This window comes from Scatophagus argus, chromosome 9, assembly GCF_020382885.2.
Source record: "Scatophagus argus isolate fScaArg1 chromosome 9, fScaArg1.pri, whole genome shotgun sequence".
Classification (NCBI taxonomy): Eukaryota; Metazoa; Chordata; class Actinopteri; family Scatophagidae; genus Scatophagus; species Scatophagus argus.
In genome coordinates, this window is record NC_058501.1 from 15,680,460 (window position 1) to 15,707,484 (window position 27,025).

The 27,025-nt window shown below is 41.6% G+C and overlaps 1 protein-coding gene across 6 annotated transcripts in view; it reads left to right on the plus strand.

The window, feature by feature from the left end:
- kcnn3 (potassium intermediate/small conductance calcium-activated channel, subfamily N, member 3) overlaps window positions 1-25,423 on the plus strand; it is a 44,915-nt gene extending 19,492 nt beyond the window's left edge. For 5 of the 6 annotated variants that reach the window (XM_046400107.1, XM_046400108.1, XM_046400113.1 and 2 more), the window contains 7 exons: window positions 5,282-5,578; window positions 6,642-6,763; window positions 8,680-8,821; window positions 13,501-13,611; window positions 20,039-20,166; window positions 21,421-21,490; window positions 22,357-25,423. In XM_046400107.1, coding sequence (XP_046256063.1) covers window positions 5,282-5,578; window positions 6,642-6,763; window positions 8,680-8,821; window positions 13,501-13,611; window positions 20,039-20,166; window positions 21,421-21,490; window positions 22,357-22,794 — 1,308 coding nt within the window. In that variant the 3' untranslated portion in view covers window positions 22,795-25,423. The remainder of the gene's footprint in view (window positions 1-5,281; window positions 5,579-6,641; window positions 6,764-8,679; window positions 8,822-13,500; window positions 13,612-20,038; window positions 20,167-21,420; window positions 21,491-22,356) is intronic. The other variant, XM_046400109.1, reaches the window with a different exon arrangement.
- Window positions 25,424-27,025: the final 1,602 nt, after the last annotated feature.

Below are 27,025 nucleotides of genomic sequence, written 5' to 3' on the forward strand. Positions count from 1 at the left end.
AAGGAGTCTTCATTAGTACTGTAGCACCTGACTTGGAAGGGCCCATCCTACCAAGGAAACATCCTTGACTTTTACAAGAAGCTACAAACTAAATAGACTCAATAGAGAAGGCTAAGAAGGGACAAGTTGAACTAATCAACAGCTGCAAAGGCCAGAGCATAATATTTAGGCAAGAAAAGTTGACATCTGAACAGAAATTTTGAGAAAGCTTTTTTTACTCCTCCTTAATGTTGCAACATCAGCACAAATGCCAACATCAGTATGGTGATGAGTGATCCTGGTCTCATCACTGCCCTTGTGTTTCTTTCCTCAGTCAGAGTCTAACCTTGCCTTTTGTGCACTTGTTTGTCAGATTTTTTTCACAGATTCTTTGCAACGGATGACAACTATTATAGTACAGATATTATTAGAATTTGAGCTGAGATTGTTATCACCACTATGAACACAGGAGACATTTTCAGAGTTCTGTGATTTACTGTCCAATCTGTGCAGCCACACGCCATTAGTTTGATTTAACAATGTACCCACTGATGGGTCAGGAATAATGGAGACTGAGGATTGAAATATCATTAGTTTAGCTAATGATGAATCAAGGAAAATATTCCAAAGACAGCTGTTATGTGTACTGCAGTTTCCTTTGGCTAATCGGACAGATAAATGAATCATATAGGGCCAAATGCAGGCTAAAAGTTTGCTTAAAAGTCTAATATCTGCAAATTTTGAAAAATTGCACCTTATTTTTCGTGATCATATATTTGAAGTTGTGGTCTGTTGTATGACTCACTAATCTGCTACCTCACCAGGAACCTTTTTGTCTTTTCATCACACACACACACACACACGCAAACTTTTGCATACCGAGCAACAATAAAACTGACTCTATAATGAACGGATTCATTTTAGCTCATAAACTTGTGAGAAACCCTCTCTTGAAAGGCAAAAATGAATTGTTGAAATTAATCAAATAGAAACTCTAAGAGGGTGTGTGAGAAAGAGCTATTTCCCCTTTCCATTAGTGCACTCTGAGCATAAGTGAACTGTGTTATTCAGTTACTTTTGCAGGATTTTAGGAGCAGTCCATTGATCAAGAAGACACTAGCTTGGCAGTCACAGCCACTCAAAACCCATGAAGATAGAATTAGTAGAAACACGTGAGCAGTAGGCTTTCGAAAAAGAGTTGTCTTCTTAAAGGTCGTAGTACATCTAATACTTGGATGGTAATTTCATGTCATGTTCTGCAGATTCTGCATAATGTGCATCCACCTTGGGAACTATAATGGGAGAGAAAATGGGAGTAAAGTAAAGTGTGCTGCTCAGATTGGAGATATGAAGAAAAAAAAACATTTCGCTCACTTATTTCCAAAAAATGTTAATTTATCAGATGCAATTTGTGTCTTGCTAGACAGGTTTGTTTTTCATATTCGCATTTTGAATGAAGGAAATCCTTGGTCTCGAGACATCACTGCTAGAATCCTTTCTTTACTCTTTCTCTGTGTTGCTGTTTTTAGACCCTCTCATGGCAGACTAGGCAACAACGCTCATGCACATACCGTGAACCTTTCCTCATCTCTCACACTTTCCAACACTTCCTTTTCACTTCCTTGACACCCTCTCTTCTTCCTTCCCTCTGTCGACTATGCAGAAACAGCCACGGGGTGTTCCCTCAGAGCTGCAATTACAGTCGAGGAAAGCGTGTTATCCATTCTGCATATTCACATACACTGTGTGAGTGTGCGCGCACACGTTTGGCTCGCCCCAGTTATTTTTCGCCTCTTCCAGGGATTTCCATGCAGTAGGACCCAGACATTTCCCGGAGGTGCGACTATGTGTGTAAAAGTATGTGTGCATGCTTTTCAGTGTTCGCTCCGTCTCTGTCTCCCTCGGTGATTAGGGCCGTCTCCATCCCAGACTGAAGTTTAGTCTTTTTCCCTCCTGTGGGAAATGTCAACATGAGGCTGACTCACCCGCGTCTACCTCCCTTTTTTTTTCTTTTTTAGTGTCTGTTCTGTCTGTGCGTGCGTGCATGTGTGCCGAATTGTTTCTGCATGTCTCACTTGCTCGAGCCAGGCCACCGGTGCATCTGGTTCCGTGATGGGAGACATCTGCAATCAGTAACTTAACACGATTACCAAGGTACGATGGCCGCAGGGACTGGAAGAGGTCGAGGCATGGGTGGATGGCTGCAAAAGAAAGATGGAGGGGGGTGACAAACTCCTCCAGTAGGTTGCAGACCCGGCATTGGGGGATGCTTGAGGTGGAGAGTGTCCTCTCAGACCTCACACCTTCACCTATGAAGAGGTCTCAGCTTATCTTTGGTGCTGTCATTTTCACACATCTCCTTTTTTCTTTTTCCTTTTTTTTGTCTCCCCTGTCTCCTGCTGGCCTGCTTTTTTCTCTCTCTAACATTGCCCTCCTTCTGTCCTCTCTGCTTCTTGTTGCCTTTACTTGTCCCTTGCCCTCTGCTCTGTGTTGCCATGTTTTGTCAAAATTAAGAAAATAACATAGGACACTTTTTCCCATGATCTTGTTCATTTTTCCCGATGGGCTTGTTTTTTTATGTCCAAATTTATTTAGTTTTGCTATTCTCTGACCTTCCTCCCTGTCTCTCTCCTGATAGAGTTGACAGGTTGTGTTTTCACACATAGACAATCCCTACCTACTTTTCCTCCTCCCACCCCCCTCTTCACTCATTCCCTCCCTCTGTCCTGGTCATGTAGTGGCAGTGGCACTCACTCACTCTCATTGACAGATTACTTTCCTAATGGAATTTAATTATTTATCCCTTCCTTGTGGCGATTTAGCCAGGAAAAGACCGACAGCAGGAGCGCGAGGGAGGACAGGACAGGAGGGGAGGGTGGAGGGAAGAGGAAGGGAGAGGCGCTCATTTCCTCCGGTGGCAAGAAACTGGATCACCTCCGTTTTGATTTGGGGAGATGTCATTCAGAGAAGGAAAGAGAGTGAGGGATTTTGGAAGGAGGAAAAACAGAGATGTAGACAGAAAGAGAAAAGTAGATTTGATGAATGTCTCACATGCACACTGAGAGAAAAGAATGAATGACAGCATGCACATCATGTTTGTTGCTACTCTGGCTCAAACATACACACAAAAGCAGAAACTTATTTTTGTCACTCAGGAGGACATTGAAATGACTTTCATTCACATTGGCATTTTACTGATAATAACTACCAGTCATAAGCCTAACTTTTGCGGCAAAACACATCTTAACGCTGAAGTTCTAGAGTTTTTGTTTCCAGATAGGAGGTGTCTCCCTGTAATTTGACTGTACAGCTAGATTTTAGTCCCCATGTGAGTACACACTCACTCACACACACACACACACACACACACACACACACACACACACAAACACACACGCCTTTGCAAGTCTCTTCAAAGAACATGAGTTTTGGACAACCTGTCTGTGTTCTCCTCTCTGTACCTCATCACTCGCTGTCTCACACACACCTCTCTGTCTTTTTCCCCATATCTCTTTTTCCTTTCTTCTTGTCTTGTGTCTCACTGCATTTCTCTCTTTTTTGACTTGGTCTTCCTCCCTCTTCCTCTCTCTCTTTCTCTCTCTCACTCGCTCACTGGGGATCCTAATTAAGCTTGGCTGCTCTTTGATGTTGTCGCCTTGGCAACAGTCACCATGACGAGGCTGGGTCTGCACACTCTCTCTCAAACTCACTCAGGCATACACAAACACACACAAGTACAGTACACACACACACACACACACACACACATACAAATCATTAAAGACAGCCACTGTTTGACCCTTGGTTCAAATGATAGCTTATACAAAGGCTCAAGTGTGTGTGCAAGCCACATATGTGTGTGTACACATGTTGACTACATGTGTGCATACATGTTACAACAGAAGAACAAGGAAAACACATACACCCTGCTGAGCCAGATATAGATAGAGATGAAATAGCAGTGTGTGTGTGTGTGTGTCTATATGTGGAAGAGGAAGTGCCAGAGCTTCATCGGTTCACCTCCATCGGTGACCAGTTGGCTATGGCACAGAGGGGCTGGCTGTCATTCCACTTGTTCTGATGTTTGACCTGTTGTTGTATTTTTTTTTTGTTTTCCTAAATAAATGTTTGTGTGGGCTGAAAGCCCTTGAGATGAATCATGTGGTAAAGAGCAATTGTTAGCACTGGCTGTTTCTCGAGGCAGTAAAGCATCTGGCAAACTCTGCTGATTTAGAGTAGGGGAGTTCCTCATTTCTCTCGCTGTGCTCCAGCCCTTCTTTCAGGCTGTGCTGCTTTTTTTTGGTTGTGGTTATATATATCACTCTCCAACATTTTATGCCCAAGAATCTCCTCTTGACATTTTTTGCTCTTAATAATGTTATTTTAATAAATTAAAAAAAAAAAAAAATACAATTGCACATAAGATTCTCACTTGTTCCCAGCATATATCAACATACCTGAAAACACTGTACAATTAGGTCCAGTTGATTTTTGGGACATGTTTTGTTTATGGGCATAAAATTCTTTGACTGTATTAGATAATTCCCTTGTTTGAGGAAACTAAAACTTTATGAATTCTTTTTTTGTTTGTTTGTTTGTTTTGTTTTGGGGTTTTTTTGGGGAGGGGGGAGGTTGAAACTACTCCTTTCCCTGACACTTCCCCGCTCCTATCGTTATCTCTTCATTTTCTCTGCACTTCATCCATCTCTTTCCACAGCGCGCTCCTCTCATCAGCCCCACCATCACCCCCACCCCCCTGTTCCTGTCAGCACCGTCTGGAGGAGGGCCCCTCTAATGAAACCTGCTCTTACCACTTCCTTATAACAACAGCTTTGGCGACAACATTACGTGAAACCACAGCAATTACAAACACAAAACAACAACATACATGGAGGGAAAACTTCAATTAAAGTACCATTGTTAGGCACATGCTCAGACTGAGATTGAGAGAAATTCATAAGAAATATTGTTACTGTGATTATTGGGAGCTTGTTTTAGTCACAAGCAGGCACTTGAGATGAATAAGCATCTTTGGTTTAAATTTTTGTCAGAGTTTCAGGTTATTTGAAAATGAGCCCAAACACTGCATGGAATCTGAATATGTTACTGATTAGATGGATGGTGTTTTACATCTCAGGAAAAGAGACATTTAATCTAAATTGCTTCCTTTAATCATCAGACCAGTCAGCTGTACTGATGAGTGGACTCTGCCAGCAGAGAATTATGATGAAAAGTTTGCATTAAAACAAGGATTAACTCCTTCCCTCGTTTAACTCTCTTCGTGTTCTTCCTGTCCCTGCAGCTGTTTGTCATCGACAACGGTGCGGACGACTGGCGCATCGCCATGACCATGGAGAGGGTTCTGCTCATCGCTCTGGAGCTGCTGGTGTCTGCAGTGCATCCAGTGCCCGGGGACTTTAAGTTTCAATGGCGGGCACGGCTGGCCTTCTCTTATGCGCCGTCACAGGCCGAGGCTGACCTGGACATGGTGCTGAGCGTGCCCATGTTCCTGCGCCTCTACCTCATCGCCAGAGTCATGCTTCTGCACAGCAAGCTCTTCACCGACGCCTCCTCAAGGAGTATAGGTGCCCTAAATAAGGTCAGAAGGGTTTTGTGCTCTGCATTCAAGAGTGTGCTGGTCAAAGCTTTAGCCAGAAAGAGATGAGGGAGAGGTAAAGGTATTAAGGTCAAGAGCTCTCTGATCTGAATTAACTCTGTGTCTGCACTGTCCCTTTCAATCCTGTCTTCTATCTCTCTGACTATTTCAAGTCTTTCTCTCCACTCTGTCCTTCTCATCACTGTGTTTCTTTTCATCTGCCAGTTAAAACTCCCTTTCTCTCCTTTTGTCATTGCTGCACATAGAGATTTAGATGTAAACTGTGGAGGATCTTTCATAATACAATATTAGATGGTAGCGTGAAATGGGAACAAGATATTGCATATATCTCAAATGGGGCATGAAAAGAAAGGACTCGAATGAGATTGCAATACGAATGCGGAGAGATATGTACAAGCCAAGCAATAAATGGTTGGTGCCACGTTTGTAATGACGTTAAATGATAAACATTATTGTGAAACCAAGAGGTAGAGATAGCATGCAATGAAGATATGTTAACTTTGAGGAGGAAGAGTGAAGGACATCAAGAGAGGAGCAGTAGACTTTAGCTAGCTAATTTAGCAAGTTGTGAGCATATCTGTGATGGCACTATTCTGACCCTCAGGTTACATTGGGTGCGGGTGGAGGGCTGTGAAGCTGCCATCGAAGTGCAGCTCTAACATGACAGTTCATTTATCAACTGCTTAACCCTTCCAGGGCTCAACCATTGCTCTCTGATCATCTATCTGCCAGGAGTTGATGACAAATGAGGCACAGATAAAAACTACACTGAAGTGGGCCAATTACTCAAAGACAGTATAGAGCTTGACCCAAGTCAAAGGGCGAGCCTCGATCTCGACTCCAATTACAGTGCACATTCTCCGAGTGCTGCCACTATCCAAAGCTACTCAGCAGACTAATTAGTAAAACATCAAGTCTGTGCAGGAAACGGTGCAAAATGAGGATTCAGAGCAACGCAATGTTAACCCTTGAAAAAAAATGAATATTACAGTGTCTTTTATCAGCTCTGTTATACTGAGTACATGTACTTGTGTGTGTACTGCAGGTGCATTTTAACACACGGTTTGTAATGAAAACTCTCATGACCATCTGCCCCGGGACGGTGCTGCTGGTCTTCAGCATCTCCCTGTGGATCATTGCAGCCTGGACCGTACGAGTGTGTGAGAGGTCAGTTTAACAAAGCTGCTACATTTTAATGGTGTGCTTGTGTGTGTTTTGTTTTCTGTGTGCGTGCTGGACTATGAATTTAACTGAGTTATTAAATTCAGTTGGAAGGAAATGTAATCTGGGACATGTGTGTAACATAATCCATCTTTAGACTCCAGTTTATGAGGCTTTCTCACCATTTGTACACTTAATTTGATCCAGGCGATGGAGTTGTTACTTCGTTTGTCCCTTTTATCCCATAAATTAGCAATGCGATAGAGTCCTGAAGAGCAACTTTAGGAACAACCATGTCATTCAGCATTTACAAATAATATACAAACACTTGTTTTTATTCTGTTTAGAATTTTGTTAGAGCACACTATAATGTAAATTTAAGCAGCTATAAGGGCATAAACTGATAATGATAAATTGCCAACAAATATACCTACTATACCTGTACGATACTTGTGCTGTGACATATGAATGACTTACTGACAACGCATTATGGAATAGTGGACAGTACAGAAATCTCACATGAATCCTTACACTGTATTACGTGTTGTATTACATGCATGTGTATACACACATCATTAACTGGCAAGTTTAAAACTGTTCAAAACTCATGAAGACACAGTTCATCTTGAAGGCTCATTCTTGACCATGGAAACAATGGTTTGACCAAAACAATTGTAAAGGATGAGTTCGATAAAATTTGCCTACCAGTGCCTATAATGCTCAACAATTGAATGTAAGTGGAAAACATAAACATATTACATATGTATGACATGTAATAAACAAATGTTTATTAGTGATTTTCAGAGGTGCTGTAGCATTATATATATTTATATCATATAAATGTAAACAAATTATTTGTATCATATAATTACAATTGTTGTATGTTATTAATCATCTAGAAATCGCTTACACACCAGTGACAAAAGGTTCTCAGGTACAATTAAAGTTTCTGACTAGTGCGTTAATAAACATAAACATAAATAACATACACTTATGTTCCATATGTAGCCATATGATGATGTGTTTCATAAATGTTAAATAGAGGGTGAAACTGCAATGTTCCTATCCTTTCACATATTTTACGTAAATACTTACATGTAACAGCTGTGCCAGATGGTTGTGCAGACTGGTGATCTATTTGACATAATGTGAATAAGCAACAAGATGACAAGGCTGTTACCAGGAAACTGTTTTAAGGAGTAAATCAAACTGTCCTCTTACATTTTAAGATTAATAATGATAAGAGTAATTGATTTTTACATGTAAGGTTATTAATGTGCCATAAAGGCAAGAAGTGACTATCCTTTTTTATGTGTTTAAACACTTCCAAGATAATCAAGGTTATATGGGAAAATGTCAGTTGGTTAATAAGCTTGATTAAATGCATCATTGCCCAGCTGCTGGGAAGTCGTTGTTTGGTCTACATCCAAGTTTAATTGGCATTTCCTCTCCTCTCCAAACCAAATTAGCAGGGGAAAAAAAACATAAAATTCAATTAAAGTGCTTCAAACATGATGCAAATTTGAGAATTTGCGTCCCTGCAGGCTACGGCGGACAATAGAGAGCTCAGAGCAAATATATCTATTGCTAACATTCAAGGTGAAAATTTACGTTTTTCTCTTCAACAGCTTTTTTTTTTTCTTTTTTTTTTTAAGAAAACAACTTCGATTCAGATCTGCACCGGGTTTGGTTACTATGGCAACAGTGATATGCATAGGGCAGGAATGATGGAGGCAAGAACTGCCGTTATGTGCTATGTTCTGTGTCAGGCGAAAAACGACACGTGATTGAAGTTTGACGTGTGCACATTCGCAGACAGGATGTGCCATGCGGGCCCGTCAGTTTTTTTCTTTCTGTTATTATTTGTGTCATTTACTATTCACTGACTTTTTCCTCCGCACATGGGTGGTATTTCTTTTCAGGTATCATGATGCCCAGGATGTGACCAGTAACTTCCTGGGAGCCATGTGGCTTATCTCCATCACTTTCTTGTCCATCGGCTATGGAGACATGGTTCCCCACACCTACTGTGGCAAAGGAGTCTGTCTGCTCACAGGAATCATGGTCAGTGCATTTCCTCCCTCTCTCTCTCTCTCTCTCTCCCCCTCTCGGTGTTGCTCTTCTTCCCCCATGGTGCTGTCCTCGCCTCATTCAAAGGTCAGCAGATTAGAGAGCATGCTGTCATTTGTGAGAGAAATTCTGCTGTTTGTGTAATTTGGGCAATCCTCCCTGAATTAGCCTGCATCTGTGCCTCTGTGTGTTTTGGGTGTGTAGGCGCGCAAACAAGGGCTTGCTAGTGGTTTGTGTGTGTGTGTGTGTGTGTGTGTGTGCGTGTGTGTGCGTGCCTGTGCACATACATGTGTTATTCCCTCGTCTGTCCTCATTGCATAATGAAGGTCCCACCTTTCAGTGTGCCATGTCCTCCCACTCTCTCTCTCTCTCTATCATTTTCCTTCTGTACCACCATCTACCTCACTCGTTCTGTCTCTCTCTTTCCAGCTATCCCTCTATCTTTCTTTTCCTCTCGTCCGTCTCTCCTTCCCTTAGGCCATGTGTTTATTTCTATCTGCTGTCCATCTGTTAGTATGGGTGTTTAAGCTGTCGACTGCTCCTCTATTTGCTTCACTTCGCAGGTGTTCTTCCCTCTTCAAACTATTTCGTTCTCTCTATCATTCTTGCTTCTTTTTTTGTCTCATTTCCTGTTTCTGTTTTGTCACACTGGCCCTTTACTTCCTTATCTCCAACTTTCTTTTGTTTAAAGGAAAAACCATAAGTTTTGGTTAACGGTTTCACATAGTAACTTGTGTTATTTTAACTGTAATTAGAATGTAGATGCTACTCATCACTTTAACACAAGCTGTTCTGAATAACTGAAGGGAATTAGTGGAGTTGGGTTTTTTTTTTATTGAAACACAAGGAAATTAGAATTTCTTAATAGCTCTGCAGCTAAATGTCAAGTTATCTTAAATTAAATGTGCTAATAAGTGTGGTGGCTTTGGTTGATTTTTATAAGGTCAGGTTTAACATTATGTTACCTGGGAAGACTGTTCTCATTGGACACGATGTGCCACATGTTTTATGTTGCCAAAAGGCAGCGCATACTGAGTAATAGTAGACTGTGTAAAGCTAAAGAGCTGAAGGAGAGTGCACAGTGTGTTCTCTCCAGGGTTGGGGATAAAGCCGATTTTAAACAAATTATGTGATAATATTACTGATCTGAATTACAGAATCCTGCAGTGCATTAAGTACTACATTATCAGTGTGTTTCTCAAAATGACACTGGATGGATGGATGCGAATTTCCATTTTGAAAAGTGCCTCAGATCAGTCAAATTACAAGGTAGGATGTGATAATGCGACTACTTGCTTGTGATTATGAAAACAAATATGAGAGCTTCTGAGTTGTTTTATGTTTCATCAAGTAAATAAGATAATACACTGCTAAAATAGCGTTTCATTGCCAATGCCGTCACTGTGGCAATCTCTTTACACACTTACATGCCTAGGACTTTTACACCTGAGCTGAGGGGGCCCAAAGTCGAGCACCAACCACCAAGGCTGGATGTTGAAGTCAATCTAAAAGTGCCTTAAGATGCAGTATAATGATCAGTGCTGTTTTGCAAATTGTGGTGCTCTTAGTCTTTAACTTTTTCTAATACTTCAGCATTGTAGCGTTAGTGTGCAGCACTGTCTGGGTCACATAGAGCTTTTTGGTGTCTAAATTTCTCACATGCTACTCCCCCAAAGCCACAGTGAGGATGAAAGGGAACTTTTCATCCTCACTGTGTCTGGCCAACCTCCACGTATTTGCCAGCTCACCTACTTTCTTTACTGTCCATTAAAGGTGTGAATAGATACACTCATGCTCTCTCTCTCGCGCTCTCTCTCTCTCTCTCTCTCTCTCTCCCTCTCTCTCTCTCTCTCTCTCTCTCTCTCCCTCTCTCTCTCTCTCTCTCTCTCTCACACACACACACACACACAGAGAGAGAGAGAGAGAGACCCCATTTGCTGAGTGAATCATCCAATTGGTGTTTAAGAGTACAACTGTAACTATGTTAACACACACAAAGACACAAAACAGGGAGTAGATACAGAACGTCCCAAGTCCGCTGTTACAAGCTGCAGCCTCCACACAAACACTGACACAGAACTTTGACATACACTCTTAGCATGACTCCCACACAACACTGTTCTCTCCTGTCACAAACACACTCTTCACAGTGGAGAGTATGTTTATGGATCATCAGAGAAGGAGTGAGGATGCTGGTGGAAGGAGAAAGTTGATGCAGGAGTGAGAGGTCGAGGACAGAGAACAGGATCCGATTTTCTTTTTTCTCTTTGTTGAGAATTATTGTAATGAGTTTCCACAGGAGAAAATCTCGCCTTTGTTACTATGACAACACATGAAGGCCAACAGTGTTGGAATATACCACTGCCCCAAGGCTACCTGGGGGTGTGCCAGGTGTGTGTGTGTCATTGTGTGCAGGTAGACAATGCTAATGTAGACTACCACGACAACAGGGAACTCTTTGTTGTTCTTATGTGTGTGTGGTCTAAATAATAGTCCATACTGGATAATGCAGTTCATATGCATGCATGTGCACATTTGCCCTCTCATTCATGAGTACATTCATGTTTGTATTAATGTTTTGTCAACAACTACAGTGGAACTCCTCCTTATGGCCATCCATAAGTGAAATTTCTTTATATCTGTGTACAACTGCATTACGTTGTGTAACAAACCATGTATGAGATGTCTAAATAAATGCCAGTGAAGTGTGAGGTATGAATGTAAATTTGTCTTTTTGTTTGTCTTCAGTCTTCCACAGTCTCTTGATGTACTACATTTCTGGCTGGTTCGTCAGGTTAAAGAGATGCATAGCAGTCTCTAAGTGCTTGTGTTGCATGAACTAATTGGGCAAATTAAATTTCACTTTTTTTTCCAGCTCTTCTCCACTTTCCTATATGTGTTCCCGCTGACCTGTTTGTGAAACTATTTCCTTCAGTTTCTGCGTGAAGCTAAAGAGATGCAGTGTTTTCTTACCTGGAATGTGTGAATGTTACACAGGAGCACAGTTGGGTGATCCCCCCCCCCCATCCTTTTTTCTGGCAGCTACATCGATGGCTGCGCTGTAGTGGAGGAGGCAAGGGAAACACCCCAGCGTATGAAACAAATCACAGCAGCACAGCCACCATCAGCCGTGTCACTCGGTGGAGATTGCACAGGGAACCCTGCTGAAATCAAATGGATGCAGACGTATACACAAACAAACTATCATACACACACATGCACAGCGTAGCCTGCCTCGACAAACCAATCAGCACCCCGCTGTTTCTGACCGGAGAGGATCATTTTGAACAGCACACACATACGCAGAGTTGAGTGTGTGCATGCTGCGCTGCACTTGTACATACTGTACTGTAGCGATTCGTCCAGTACTTTTTTACCTAAAGCACCGACATGTATGAATGCTCTAAGGGTTTTCCATCGGCTCTCATCATATTTTATTCATTGTCTTCAAATAAACACAAACAGAGTGGATGACTGTATGGACGTGGGCACTAATGCCTTTTTGTGCGTTACATTTTACTGAATCCACCCTAAGTTATTTTTGGCAAACCTGTCTTATCGTTGAAGAGTGTGCATGATGAAGTCTTAGCTATTTTCTACAGGATTCAAAATGTTGCATGCTCTCTGCTCTCTCTCTCTAACCCACTATGTTATATCTCTCTTTTATTCTCTCTCTCCCCTTCCTCTCCCACTGTGATGTACACACACACACACATACAGAAACAGGAAGGAAGAGCACTCATACATTTTCATTAAACACTCTTAATCTTAATTCATTACTTATCAGGAGATATGTGACCTCATTAACATTGCCTTCTTCTCCATCTTTCTCTCCCCATGTTCTGAGCACACGCCCTCGCCTCGTGCATTCATACCTCTCTCCAGCCGCTCCCTCCATGTTTCCTTCCTTCCCCATTTATATTTACCCTCAGCTCTTCACTCGCTTTATCTTTTCTTCCCTTTTCACTTTTCTTCCTCTTGGCGCCTGCCCCTTCAGAGGAACCTGTGAGCACTCAACAGCCCCATTGAAAACAGTGTCTAATCTGAAAGTTAATTAAGTCTGTCTTCCTCCCTGTGTTCCTGCTCCTTTTCTCCTCTCAAGCATGTCTTTCTGGTTGAGAGACTGCTGTCACTCTCCCCCAAATGAATTTGCCATACGTCCCATGTGGGCCGAGCTGGAATACAGACAAACCGGTCCGTGTTTTACACTTTTACACTTCCTGCAGGCTTCGAGCCTCCAGTGACAGGAGAAGACTGACACCATGTAATTCAGATTGACAGCATCTAATTAAATGAAATTAGGTTTGCCAATTTTTGATGTGTTTTTTTTTTTTTTTTATCATCTATAAGGGGCAATATTTTCAGCTACATATAGAGGCGGTGTAGAAGGGATCTCACACCAGATGGATTGGAAGTGAAAATAGACTTGGCTTGCCTCTCAACATGAGGAAATGTGGATCTGGAACAGAGCTATCCCTCTTAATCCTCTCCTCTCTCCCATTCACTTCTCCTTCTGTCGTGTGGCTCTCTTCCTCATATTTGTCCTCGCTCCCTTCAATCATCTGGGCTAATTCCCCGGCCAAAAGCCACCGATTTACCAATTCCTCCTCTTTACTTACTGACTCAGTGCTCTGTTTTCTCCTCCTCATCCCTCCCTCCCTCTTCTCTCTTAGGGTGCAGGCTGTACGGCTCTGGTGGTTGCCGTGGTAGCCAGGAAGCTGGAACTGACCAAGGCCGAGAAACACGTACACAACTTCATGATGGACACACAACTCACCAAGAGGGTGTGTAGGCTTGTGTGGTGTCGTTGGTGTGAATGAGTGTGCATGCATAAATAAAGCAAAACTATAATTTGCAAAAGAAAGCATGAACCATGGGACTCTGACAGAGCTGTAATTTGTGAAAGTACAGTTTTTATGTGTTACCTTCCCTTGGGGTGATTTTGTAGTGTATTTCCAGATTACTTTGGGGTTGGAGACAAGGTGGTTGAGAGCCTGATAAAATGGCTTGTTCTTCCACTGCCTACTTCATCCTTCCCAACTACTACATCACACTACCACCCTGTATTGTTGTGACAGAGTGCCATGTTATTTGAGTGAGTGAAGGCAATAAAAGGTCATCTCTTTCTCGCCCCCTCCATTCTGCTCCCTCACTTACCGTCTCTCTCTCTCTCTCTCTTTCCCTCCATCTCCGATCCTTTTCCTCCCACATGGCCTTCCCTCCACCCTCCTGCCTTTCCTCTCCTCTGACATTTGTCTCTCTTACAGCAGAGCTCTCTTGCTCTTTCTTTCTGTCTATAACCATCTCTCCTCTCCTCTCCTCTGCTCTCCTCTCCTTGGCTCTCCCCTTCCTTTCGTCCTTGCCCCCTCTGTGCCTCCTTCCCTCCATCTCTGACTCCCTCCCTCCACCAGTCCTTTTCAATTTTTCATACAGTTGAAAGACCCAAGTTTTAAAAATAGCTCCCATATCAAATATGTAGGGTACATTATGGCAGCAGGGTATCTGGGCGACTGAACGGGGTGGAGTGATCAATAATTTCAGTTTAGATAAAATATCAGCAGAGAAGACAAATAGACTATTGGAGTTGGGCTCTCACCTCATCTTCCTGCAGCCTCTGTCATGCAGGTCAGCCAGAGTATGTTTTCACAATACGTTTAACAGCTTGAATTGTGTGTGTGTGTGTGTGCGTGCGTGCATGTGCGTGTGTGTGCGCGCACATGCATACATGTAGAGTACTTACACTCTGTTTTTCATCGGACCATGTCAAACTGAAATATCTCTACAACTACTAGATGGATTGCCATGAATTTTGTATTTGTGGTCCACAGCAGATGTATCTAATGACTTTAGTGATCACCAGGCTTTCACTCTAGCGCCACCAGCAGGCTGGTCTTTGACTTTTAGTTAAGTATCTTGGCCAACGTTTGAAGGATTGCTGGCAGTACAGTTAAACTGACTGATGTTGGTTGGAGGTGTGTACTGCACAGCTGTGTTATCATAGCTATTTATTGTGACCATAAACATACCAAAGATTAAACCGCACACGAATTTGCTATCCTATTTGTGTGTCAATTTTGCTCTTAAAAACACATTTGAATAAATTTAAGATCAAATCATAATTTGTTTTTTTAATTGTCTAAGCCACTCGTACAATACATACAAACTTTCCGTATATCCCCTTGCAACTGCAGTCTTATGTTCCAGAAACATTGTATTTTTAATTCAAAAATAATATTTTTTGCAACTTTTGTAAGCCAATGTGATGCCATTCATTATATAAATATAAATAAAATTAATGTTTGCATTTTTTTCATGCCTGGATAAAGAAGAATATCATGTTGTACAGTTTGAAGTAATTGTCTGCCTCACTCCATTATATCGCAGTCTTAACAAAGCCAGTCATCCAGTATAAGGGAGGAGGCATACAGCAGTTTCATTCAACACAATACGGCGTGCTGCTTGGTGACATTTCTTTCAAAGGGTCTTCGGTTTATGCAGTGGTAATTGTCTCCTGCCCTCTATTACTGAGAGACCAATGATTGAAGCTGTTGTGTGTACATTGATTTACATGGCTGAGGCCAGTCTCTGCCATATCATCGTAACAAGAGAATACAATCACTCAAGGGTGTATAATGAATAATGCAATGATAGACTTTACATCCGGCCATATGTGTGTGCACGCACACACACACGTACATACAAAGAGAATGACACAAAAGCACAAACACTGGCTTTCTACATCAGTGAAATGGCAATTTCTTCCCTTTGAAGGATTAACAAGAATGTCAATTATATGCCTATCAGCAAAGCTCTTAGCTAGTGGACCATGTTGCTCTTAATGTCTGTGTTTGATGTTATTGTCTTTACTTGTATGTTGTGTAAAAACGTGTGGGCTGTGATTGTTCCCCAGTACTTAAATGATCACAGATGCCTTGAAACTGCAAGCAAACTAACTTCTCCCCTACACAGGAAAATAAACTTTTCCTTCGACACGTATGTGCCATAGATATCATTTTTAATCCAAATGTGTGTGGTATATTTGACACTCTGACACTTACTTCAAAATATTTTCACTTTCCCTCATATGAATGTTCTTCTCTTTCATCCTCAGATCTGATTTTTAGATGCGCCTGACAGGACTGAAGTTGAAATCTTGATATCTTGTATGGTGCAGATTGGGTGCCGAGAAGCAAATAACCTTATCACAACGGATGGTGTGCATTAAAAAAAAAAAAAAAAAATTCAAAGTTCAATGCACAGGGTTAATTTTCATGCAGTGTTCAGTGAAGTGTTCTGCACCCTTTGATAGGATTAATATGGATGTTAATTAAATAACAGTTAACATAGCCTCTTAAGTCAACCATGTGTGTGAGCTTGTGAGTTTGTGAGTGCTCCTGTGTGATGTCAGGACTTGTCTTGATGCAGAGTGTATTAAAGGCTGACAATCTGGTTGCTGCACCGTGGTGTTTGAAGCTCCACGGTTTTGGTTAATTCAGAGCAAGTCCATCTGGTCAGGACGTCGCCCTGAATGTTCTCGGAGCACTCTTGACACTGAACGAGAAGGACACGCTTACCGTGGGCGCTAAGTCAGTGGAGTGGTGTTTCCTTCCTTTTGATGGCACTACCATTCCAATTAAACGCCACTCAGTGAAGAAATAAGCCAATTGACCTTGTGAATACACGGCTGAGCCTGTTTCTGAGGTCAGTACTTGTATTTCAAGCTTTTGAAGTCTTGTAGCAAAGTTAAAAATGTGAGGTGTTTCTATGAATTTGCGCTCTGAATGCATATTCTGAATCCACTCTGGGCCATTGGTTAATTCAGAGCATTTTTAGACACCCCTGTGGCGTATTCAGAGCTTCACCCTCTCTGAATATTCTGAGTGCACTCTGGGCTCTGGCCAAGGAGGAGGTGCTGCAATGCCTTCCAATGTTTACACCACAAGCCAAATGGGAGCAATCTAACCCCTAAAGATTTCTACTAAGCTAGCTTTCACTCCTCACGGTAAAAATAACTCATTTTCCGACTGCCTTGTAATTCCCAATCAAGCCACGTGGATCATTGTGCTTGTATTGTGACAGTGACAAAAACGGAACTGACACTTTATGAATACATTTACCCATCTCTCTGATGTTTTTCACTTTTGACCAGTTGAAGTGTTTTCTATGGTTAGCTGTGGGTCGGGCGAATTATCTCACACTCAAAAGGTTTAAAACTGCCAGTGTGCTGTGACCCGTCATTAGTTTGTTTGAGCTTCTCTATTGTGTTTGTGCGCATTGGCGCATGTGTGAAAATGATTGTGCCTCTGCTTGTGTGTGAGACCTGTCTCTTCCTTTTGTCACTGTGCCTGTGAGGGGAAGGTCGGAGCAGGTAGGGCCACATGTCACAGTGGCACATGGGAGGTTGTTGCCAAGGTAATTGGCCTGTTTGTTTATGCTTTCTGCTTTCCCAGAAAACACCATTGAATCTTGCACCGCAGCACATAATTACTAATTAGACACATAGGTCATTAATGCTCTCTGGGGTTGGACGGGTCAGGCTTCTCGACTTTTCCTTTGATGTTGCAAAAATGAAGGGAAAACTAACTGGATTTTCTTTTCTTCTTTGAGTATAAGCAACAAATGTCAGAGCCCGGTTCTTAATTTTTAGTTTCTGATACTAACATCTAAATCTAACCAAAGTTTTGTTTAAAATAATGGCACTGGTATTGTCTTTAATGACATTTCTAAAATATTTCTATTTATACTGATTGATTCATACAATATGTCATCAACCACCCAACATGCTGAGTTGTGGGAACCTCTTGTCTTAACAGATTTCTCTTGTACCTGCCATAAGGTGTGCCGAGTAGGGGAGAAGCCTGAACAGATCTTTGACCCAAACCAGCCATATGGCCCCAACGCGGTTGCTGAAGTACAGGCCATATGGTCCGGGAATGTTGGTGCTGCTGTCATTTGGTTTCTTGCAGATTATCCTTAGTAGTTCATGTTGGGTCTTTTATTTATTTATAATGAAGTTGCAGACTGAGCTGCTATTTCTGCATTAACTCCTAGGAGGAGAGAGGAAGGAAAGATACAGAGGGTGCGGTCGAAGTTAATTTTAAGTGTTAACTGTTATCAGTCCTTGTTATTTGCATGTGGAGCAGCTCCCAGGATTTAAATGAGGGGCACAGCTTTAGCCTTCTCTAATTAAATGGCTTAAAGCAGTGCAACAGGCTCCCTCTGCACTGCCGGACAGATACATGAAGTTTGTGTGAAAACTTCCACAGTGAGCCTGCCAGGCAGACACAAGATGCCATCGTTCATCATATTTCACTCAGACTGCAGAGATTAATCAGCTGATAAATAGGATCTGACATATCAATTTACCAATAGGCCTGTAGATATGAGAGGTATTAAATGTGCTCTTCGGTAACCTGGTTCATGATTAAAACTAGAGAGACAGCGTTTTGCTCAAGCATAATCTAAACAAATTAACTTTTTCCTATCACTGACAGAATAGTTTGGTTGCAAATGCCCAACAGTATAAGCAGTTGTTATATGAAATTTTACATAAAAACACAATCTAATAACAAAATTCGCAGTGATTCTGATAGTAACGCTGTAGTTGGAGCTGCACTAACATCATATCTTCATTTTGATGATGCCTCTTTAGGATCTTTGCACCCCCGTCAGTGCCAGTCCTTGCTACATGGATGGGAGTTCTGTAATCCTATTGATACACTCTGGGAGATGAGGCTCAGAGGGGGAAACATGGGATAGCAGGCTTTACCTTATACTCCAGCCATATATTTGCATCAAAATCCCATTTGTCACGCCGTGTGAACTAAAAATAAATATTTCGTTTTATCTTGTTCAAGTTATTCACATGAGATTTACATGCTATATTTGAACATCTTATCAGTGAACATGCTGTGTGAAGGTAAGCATTTATACATCTGTAATGCTAACTGTCATTAAGAGTGATTGGTTAGCCGTATGACTCAATCTCCTGGAGGGGTTTTACAAATTATCTATAGTATGTTGGATTAGCTCCTTTTGGTTTGACTTCCTCTGTGTCATTGAAAAAACATCTGCAAGGCCCAGGGCCTCCTACTCTCTTCATCTGTAGCCAATGGTGTGTGTTTGTCTGCATGCATGTGTGTATGTGTAGGCGTGTATGTGTGTGAGCAGTCCTTGACTGCGGTGGATAGGTGCTGATTAGCCAAGCTGCCGGGGTCTTTTGTGCTCCTCAGACGGGGGTATAATTGTTCTTTGTTCAGTGCTCAGCTTCTCTTTGAAGTCTCTCATTCAATTTATGTCCTTACAGATTCTCTCTCGCTTCTCTTTTCTCTATGGTATCCACCCGCGCTTTTTTCGCTGGGTGTCAGACCCCTGTGTTGTAATTATATAGCAACCTATAGGGATATTCAGGACATGAAACACACAGAAGCAGGTATGGAAATAAAGTAACTCAATCCTTATCCTTTGCCACAGAAATCGATCTGAAGCCTACCCTGACATTTTGAATGAGTATTTTATTAAATCACAGCAATCTCACATTTATATGGTACAAACTAAAGACAACTGAAGCCTGTCTGACCAGTCAAATGAAGAAGAATAACCGTCTTGCCATTTACTGAAGCAAGAGCATCACTACTATGGGCTAGTTCTCCAATGTGTCTCTCCTGCATGGATGAGGGTTGTTTTTGACAACTAGTGTCAAAGCAATGACTCAGGCTTCTACTGGTTCAGTCAGTTGCTGTCATAATTAAATGGAAGACAACAGTTTTTAATCAAGTGTAGTGGTAATGCAGCACACTGTACTGTGAATTGCTTCCAACCAGCCAAGGTAATGTGGACCATTTGAGTTAGTCTACAGTATAATGTGGCATATATACAGACAGAGAGAGGAGAGGAGTGAGTGTGTGTGAAGGAAAGACTCCTGTTGGTTCTCATTGCTAAATCTCCCTAAGGAGAGAGCTGTTTATGAAAAGCATTGGCAAGCAAGCTGGTGTGTGTAGAGCGAGACAGAGAGAATGAGGGCAGCCTCTAAGATAAGAGCGACGATTTAGTTTTTTCTATGCAGGGAGACAATGGAGAATGGAGGGAAAAAGAGGAAAAAAAGAGGGCAGGGTAAACCTGTTGCCTGTTTCAGCAGCCAAGGGGTACCTGTTGCTAACAATGTTTGTGTGTGTGTGTGTGTGTGTGTGTGTGTTGATTGTCTGGGAGCAGATAAAGAATGCAGCAGCTAATGTGCTACGGGAAACCTGGCTCATCTACAAACACACCAAGCTGATGAAGAAGATCGACCACTCCAGAGTCCGCAAACACCAGCGGAAATTCCTCCAGGCTATACATCAGTGAGAACACACCTTACCACACACACACTCACACACTTGTACACAACACAAGCACATGCCAACAACAGTGCTAGCTGAGCTGAGCCTTTGAAATCAGCTGTACTTTCTATCCACCCACAGGTTGAATCAACGCTGATAATCAGATAAAGTGCATGAATCCCTACACACACACACACACACATACACATACACACACACACATACACATACACACACTCATACACAATGAATCATCATGTACTAAAGGGCAGGTTCACTCCAGGCAAATACAGTTGTGGGACTGGATAATCAGTGCATTGTGTACTATTAGAGACATCATATTATCTGTACTTAGGAGGGTTGCTGATGATACAAGTACGTACAGCACAACTTAATCTTTTCTTCCATAGCATCGTTTAGTTAACAGCATGGATGTCTTGTTAAAGGTTGTTTTACTTTTTGTATACTCTCTAGTATCACAATCATGCAGTCCTTTTTTTGTCGCTCGCTCCTTTGATCTGGACCGGTTCAACTCAACTTTAGAACATTAAAACGTGCCTTCAAAAGCCAGAGTCAAGAGACCTGAGACTTTGTTAATTGTAACATAAAGGCTAATCCTCCAGCATGTGGACGAGAGGCTGACACTGCGAATACATTAACAGGGTTATTTTCTGAGGATAGAATGCTTTTTTGTTCAAACCTGTCAGTGTAACCGGGAGCCAAGTTCATCTGAACGTGCAGCCTCATAAAATCAGTCTGCACTTCAACTTATTGGCGGAAGCCACAGGGTTTGTTTATATGAAAACACAGATTAGACCATTAGTTCACTAATTATTATGTTGTGTTTTGAGATTCAGTCAAGTCCTTTTTTTTTAATGGGACTGAAGAAAGATTATTTATTTTGTCTAATTTCCTTTCCCTTAGTGTATTCCACATAGGCCTTATTCCCCTGAAGGTTTCTTCATATTGAAATTTCCTTCTTACGCTAAATCTTAAGACCTCAGTTGCATTTCAGCATTAAATGTATGTACACTTTCACCTTTACATAACCACAGTGTTTCTGAGTACACTTTGTGCTTGCTGTAGTGTGTTTGGAGCGTTCAAAAGCTACACACTGCAGGTCGAAATGAATCTGAACAAGGCAAGGTGACCGCTCCACAGTTGTTGTTGTCCGGACCCCGGAGGGATTAGCTCCGTGGACCAATAACCACTGTGTATTTACTGGGTTTCAACTTTGTATGCGTGCGTATTTAATATGCGTTTATCTGTTTGCAGATTACGTAGTGTGAAAATGGAGCAAAGGAAACTCAGTGATCAGGCCAACACACTAGTGGACCTCTCAAAGGTGAGACACACACACACACACACACACACAAACTTCACAGGTTAGCAACAGTAACTCGTACCTAACGTGTCTTTGCCCCCACCCCCAAAATACACCACAGCATCACAACATTCCTCCGTTTGAGCGCTGACCTGTTCACTTCTGTGGCTTTGTGTCTCCTAGCAACAAACGGAACAAGTGTTAAAACAGGGATGACTGAGTGAGAGAGCGAGGAGGAAATGAGAGGAGGGAGGGGACCGCTCATGTTTTTCTGTTAGTGTGTGGGTGTCTGAGTGAGAATTGTGAGTGTGCATGAGTGTGTATGTGATCGTGGAAGAGAGAGAGAGAGGAGAGTGAGATGAAGACTTGGATGAGAGAGAAGATCGAACGAGGGTGTGTGTGTGTGTGTGTGTGTGTGTGTGTGTCTTTCCAGTAAGCATTGCCTTTAGCACCAAATATTTTGCAATTATGCCATCTACAATGACTCCATCTCGATCGGCCACTCGTGAGTTTGCCATGGTTACGGAGGCCAGGATGTGCAAGGCTGGGATAAGGCCTTCCTTTCAATATCTCCCTCTCTCTTGTCTCTTTTATTCTCTCTTTCTTCACAATGTTATAACACCCACATAGAGACTTCCCTCCAGCCTCCTCTTCATTCCAGCTTCTACTCCCTTTTGGACATTTTTTCCTTGAGTCTTACTCACTGCTGCCCAGCCTCATGCTTGCCCTCTTTACTTCACTGTCTTTTACTTTCAATGTCTCTCCTTATTCAGTCCAAAGGAATGTTTTTTAAACAAGCCTCATATACTCCTCTTCACGTATTTGCAATCTGTCTCCCTTCTTTGAAGTATTCTGCACTGAGTCATCTCTGCTCTCCTCTCCTGTAGATGCAAAGTGTCATGTATGAGCTCATGTCGGAGCTCAACGATCGCAGCGAGGACTTGGAGCGTCAGATGCTGTCCCTGGAGCAGCGGGTGGAGCAGCTCACCGCTGGCTTCAACACCCTGCCTGCTCACCTCTCAGCCACCCTCAGCGCCCAGCATGCCGCCCTGGTCCACTTGCTCCGAGAGAGGGACGCCAGGGATGGTAGAGGAGGAGGTTCTGGTGGAGGAGGTGCTAGTGGAGGAGGTGCTGTGGTCCCACTCTCCCCAGGTGCCTCTTTAACCCCTGCTCCAGCTTCAGTTTCTCCAGTCCCAGTTACATCTCCAGCACCGTCCCAGGTCCCCACTTTGGCCTTGGAATCCCCTCTGTCGCCCCCACCGCTGAGCCCAGAGGGGAGTCTGGATGCTAGTTCCAACCTCAACACCTGCACTTCTAGCTGCTGAAGACAGCTCTGAGGACTAGGAGAGGACAAATATGGAGAGAAAACAGGGAGGAGGGGGAAGGTGGGGTGGCTGTTCTAGTCCTCTCATTTCAGACTAAAGGAGAGGAACAAGGAGGAAGGACGAAAAAGAAATGTGAGGTGATCCTCTGAAACTAGTGCTCCGTGAGGGAGGGACGAAGATGGGACCGTGAGGAGAAATAATAGGATTAAGATGGAGGGCCAGTATGAATGATGAGACATGTTAGAAACTTTGGGGCCTTTTCCTTGACGAGGGAAGGAAAAGAAAAATGGAGATAAAATGGAGACTCTAAAAGGTGCGAGGGGGAGGAAGGATGTCAAGAGGGTGAGAAATGGAGGTAAAGAGGATGAGGAGAGGGAAGGAGAGAGGAGGAGAAATAACCAGGAATAATTATATGAACTCAGAGCTCCTAAATGGAATCCACTGCAATTACTGAAGAAAGCCTTTTATTCCCCCTCTCCCAATCTCTCTCTCCCCTCATCAGGAATTAATGACCATGACTTTTTATCCTTATGATGTATTTTCTATCTGAATGCTAATTGTGTGTTAACGAGCATCCCTTTAACAGAAGGTTCGATCAATACGACCATGATATGAAAAAAAAAAAATAGTGGCATGCACCACACACACACATACACACACATACAAAGAACTTATATCAACACACAATTAACGCAATACAAGTTAACACAGCACAAACACACAATCTTTTACAATGCAGGCCCTATTTACACTCACACAAAGAAATTCATGCAGTAGCCCACAAAATAATACTGAAGCCTATACTGCCAAGCACTCAATGCACTGTCAATCTTCACAGAGCACTGCCAAGCAATGTAGACGCACTGTAAAAAATGTTCATCCAAACGACTTATCTTTTGTGGGTGTGAGCTAATGCAGTAGTTTAGACTGACAATGCATAGTTGGGACATTATTAACTACTCCGCTGGGAGAATCGCAACTGTTCACTGAACTCCGCAAACGACAGATCAAGTTGAAATAAGCCGGGTCGACACTGAGGGCTGCGAGCCATCATAACATTTGTGATGAGGAAGACAGTTGCGGATGATTAAATAACCCAACACAACTACAACAGGACTTCATTATGACATTTGTTGAATCACAGATTAATTTGAACTGATGTTTTAAGTGTATTTGTTTGTTTGCTTACTGAAACGAGACTTTAAAAGAGTTTGCTTTTGTTTAATTTCTGTGAATATTTCTTAGGAAATCCCCAGAAATTGACAATTTATAGTTGTATCAAGTGAATTCATATTTGGGTGAATAGATTAGCACACAGGCGTTTAAGAAACTGACATTTCAATTTGGTTGTCTGATGATATCACAACTATTTGTGAAGCACCGACTCTATAAGATCAGCCTTGCACAAAATTAATGCTCCACATTCAGTGAGTGTTCCCATTTTATGTGATTAAATTTACTGGAGGTGTGCTGCAGATAGTTAAAGCAACAGTCCAAATGTTATCCATCAATAATAAATGATTTGCTTATTCACTTACAGAGATGTGGCAAAAGTCAGTGGTGTCAGATTGACTGGGATGCTGTGTATCTATTGCTTTGCATTAATTCTCTGAAAAAACAAAAATACTTAGAATTACAAAAATATAGATTTTTACATTAGTAATTTAATTGAATTAAAAACTCCAGCAATTAGCCTGTTTAGCTGTGTAATTATAAGTTGATATGATTAATATTTTTTCCGCAGTGTACGGCTGTGTCTATGACCCTGAAGGGAAGAAGACCATACTTTCTGCCATTCTTTTTCAAGCTTGCAGTCCCAAAACAACGCACTGTTATCATGAATGTATTCTGTGTAAAGAAATACACTCAAACACGCTTGTTCGATCACTTTTAAACTGCCATTCAGACACCCACACGCACGTACACACAGATATACACACACCTCGACAACCAAAGTGCTCTCTCTTAAATGGACTTCAATAAGAGGCAGGGAACGCTGCTGTCACTGGGGACAAAAGATAACAGGAGGCGTTGCAGATATCTTGACAATATTTCTGAGGGAATAACTGTGAAAATCTGGGCATGGACTTGTTACAGTGGTGTACGTGGACTGCTCTTCACTGCTTTAAGACAGATCAAGGTGGACTACGGATGAACACAAGGGAACACAAATAAACCTTACAAAGGATAAATGGCCATGAGGGAGCAGCTGTTGAAATAAATAAAACATAGAAAGAGAGGCTAAGGTATATCTGAGAGGAATCATGATGGTGTGACGGGAGTAAAGACAAGCCTTTCCTTGCATTGGAGACAATATCAAAAACTGTCTTATAGCGACATGCTGTGGCCGGAATACTGAATTACATACGCTTGGAATATTGTATAGTATGCTGTTAACGAAATCTAGCTTTGTATTGCTTAGTCTTTTCTACCATTATAATTAAACGCAGTTATAGCTGATATCTAATATTACTAAACTATAGTATTCTTCTCATTCGTCATGACAATTATGATATATGTATTAACAATACGTTAAATAATTATGAACAAGGAAAGTGCCGTTTGAGGTTGAAATTATTTTGTAATTTTATTTTATCAGAGAGAATTAATAAAGTATATATCTATAACATCATAGCCTCCATGTTTTCTATGTCTATGTTTTAATTTTTATATATATATATATTATTGTTATTAGTAGTAGTTGTGGTAGTATTTCATTCTTTTTTCCTGGGGCTTCCTAGTGCGCCGCTTTAGGAAAATAAAACATTATTGAGCTTATTCACTTGGTACAGATTTAGCCAAGCTGTTGGCTGCAGTTTGGCTAAATCGTGTTTTGTTTGTTGGTTGGTTGGTTTATTGTATTTGTTTGTTTTTGTTTTTTATTTTTTATTTATTTTTATTTTTTTTTTTTGGGGGGGGGGGTATTTTGTTGTTCTTTTTGTTTGTTTTTTTACTTGCTACAATAATGTAACTTGTCGTTACTGCCCAGTTAAAATCTTGTTACAGACGACAAACCGCAAAACACTGTAACTATTGATGCTTTTAGCTAGCAAGCTAAATCTGAGTGGCATGCAGGTGAGTGTCTAAGAGCGGTCGGTTAGCCAAGGAGAGGTTATCAGAATCAGTAAAAATAAATAAATTGTAAATAATAATAATAAGGTAAAATATATTTTTTCACGGGTCTCGGAAGTTAGAAACGTAGTCTACACACAGCAAAACAGAAACCGTCACAGCGAATTCAAACACTGCCTGTCGGTGCTTGTTAATAATATCAGTAGAAGTGGGATTAATAACTTGTGAATGTGTGTAAACATATTTTCAGCAGAGAGTGCACTCAAAGTAATTTACTGAGTCTGTGTGTGCTTTTCTCTCTCTGCGTAACCAACAGGATATCATTCAGACCTGAGACAAACGTGTCTGGTTTTATTTCTGTTAAATGTGGGAACCAGTGTCACATTTTAATCTGGTTGATTACAGATGACTGTGTAAATACGGACAAAAAGAAATATGCTCAGTTTGTTTTCACGGCATTTTCATTAAGAACGAGCAAAATAATATGTGTTTTCACTGGAATAAAGTTGCATTTAGGGAAATGTCAAGGTAGTATCGAGCATGTGGTGGTTAGGAATGAGGTTGCAGAAAACCTCCTGCAACCTTTATGTGACACGTGAATCAATGCAGCAACAGTGAAAATGAATTACAATTAGCATATGAACTCTGATTAGGCTGTGCTGCTGCAGAGAATTAATACTCAAATCAATTTAAATAACTGAAAACTGTGACATAAATAAGAAAAGAAAGCATACATATACAAGGGTATAATAGAAAGGCAAGAAAAGCCTTTTGGTGCTTGCACTGGCTGGTGTGCCTGCAGATTCATTTAGATCCTTCATAGCTAATAATGTCTGAAATGTCTGCGGGCAACAACCATTCAGGTCACTTGCTCAGTCCTACTGCAAGATGGTTTGTCCTATTTGCCAGATTTTCTGTAATTCAAATTGTGGTTGTGGTTTTTTTCTTGCAGTGAGAGATGCATTTTCAAACACAGTGTTGTTTGTTTTAGAATTAGCATGTTTGTCAGACATCCTCACTCTAGCTGACTGTAATCCTTTATTAGTTTTATAATCTTACCATTGCAGGCCCGGCAAAGTGTGGGTTTGGGGTAAAGTTGTAGCAGAGTGAATAATGCTCACAACGGGTAGGCAGCCATGGGAACAGGGTGAAAGTTATT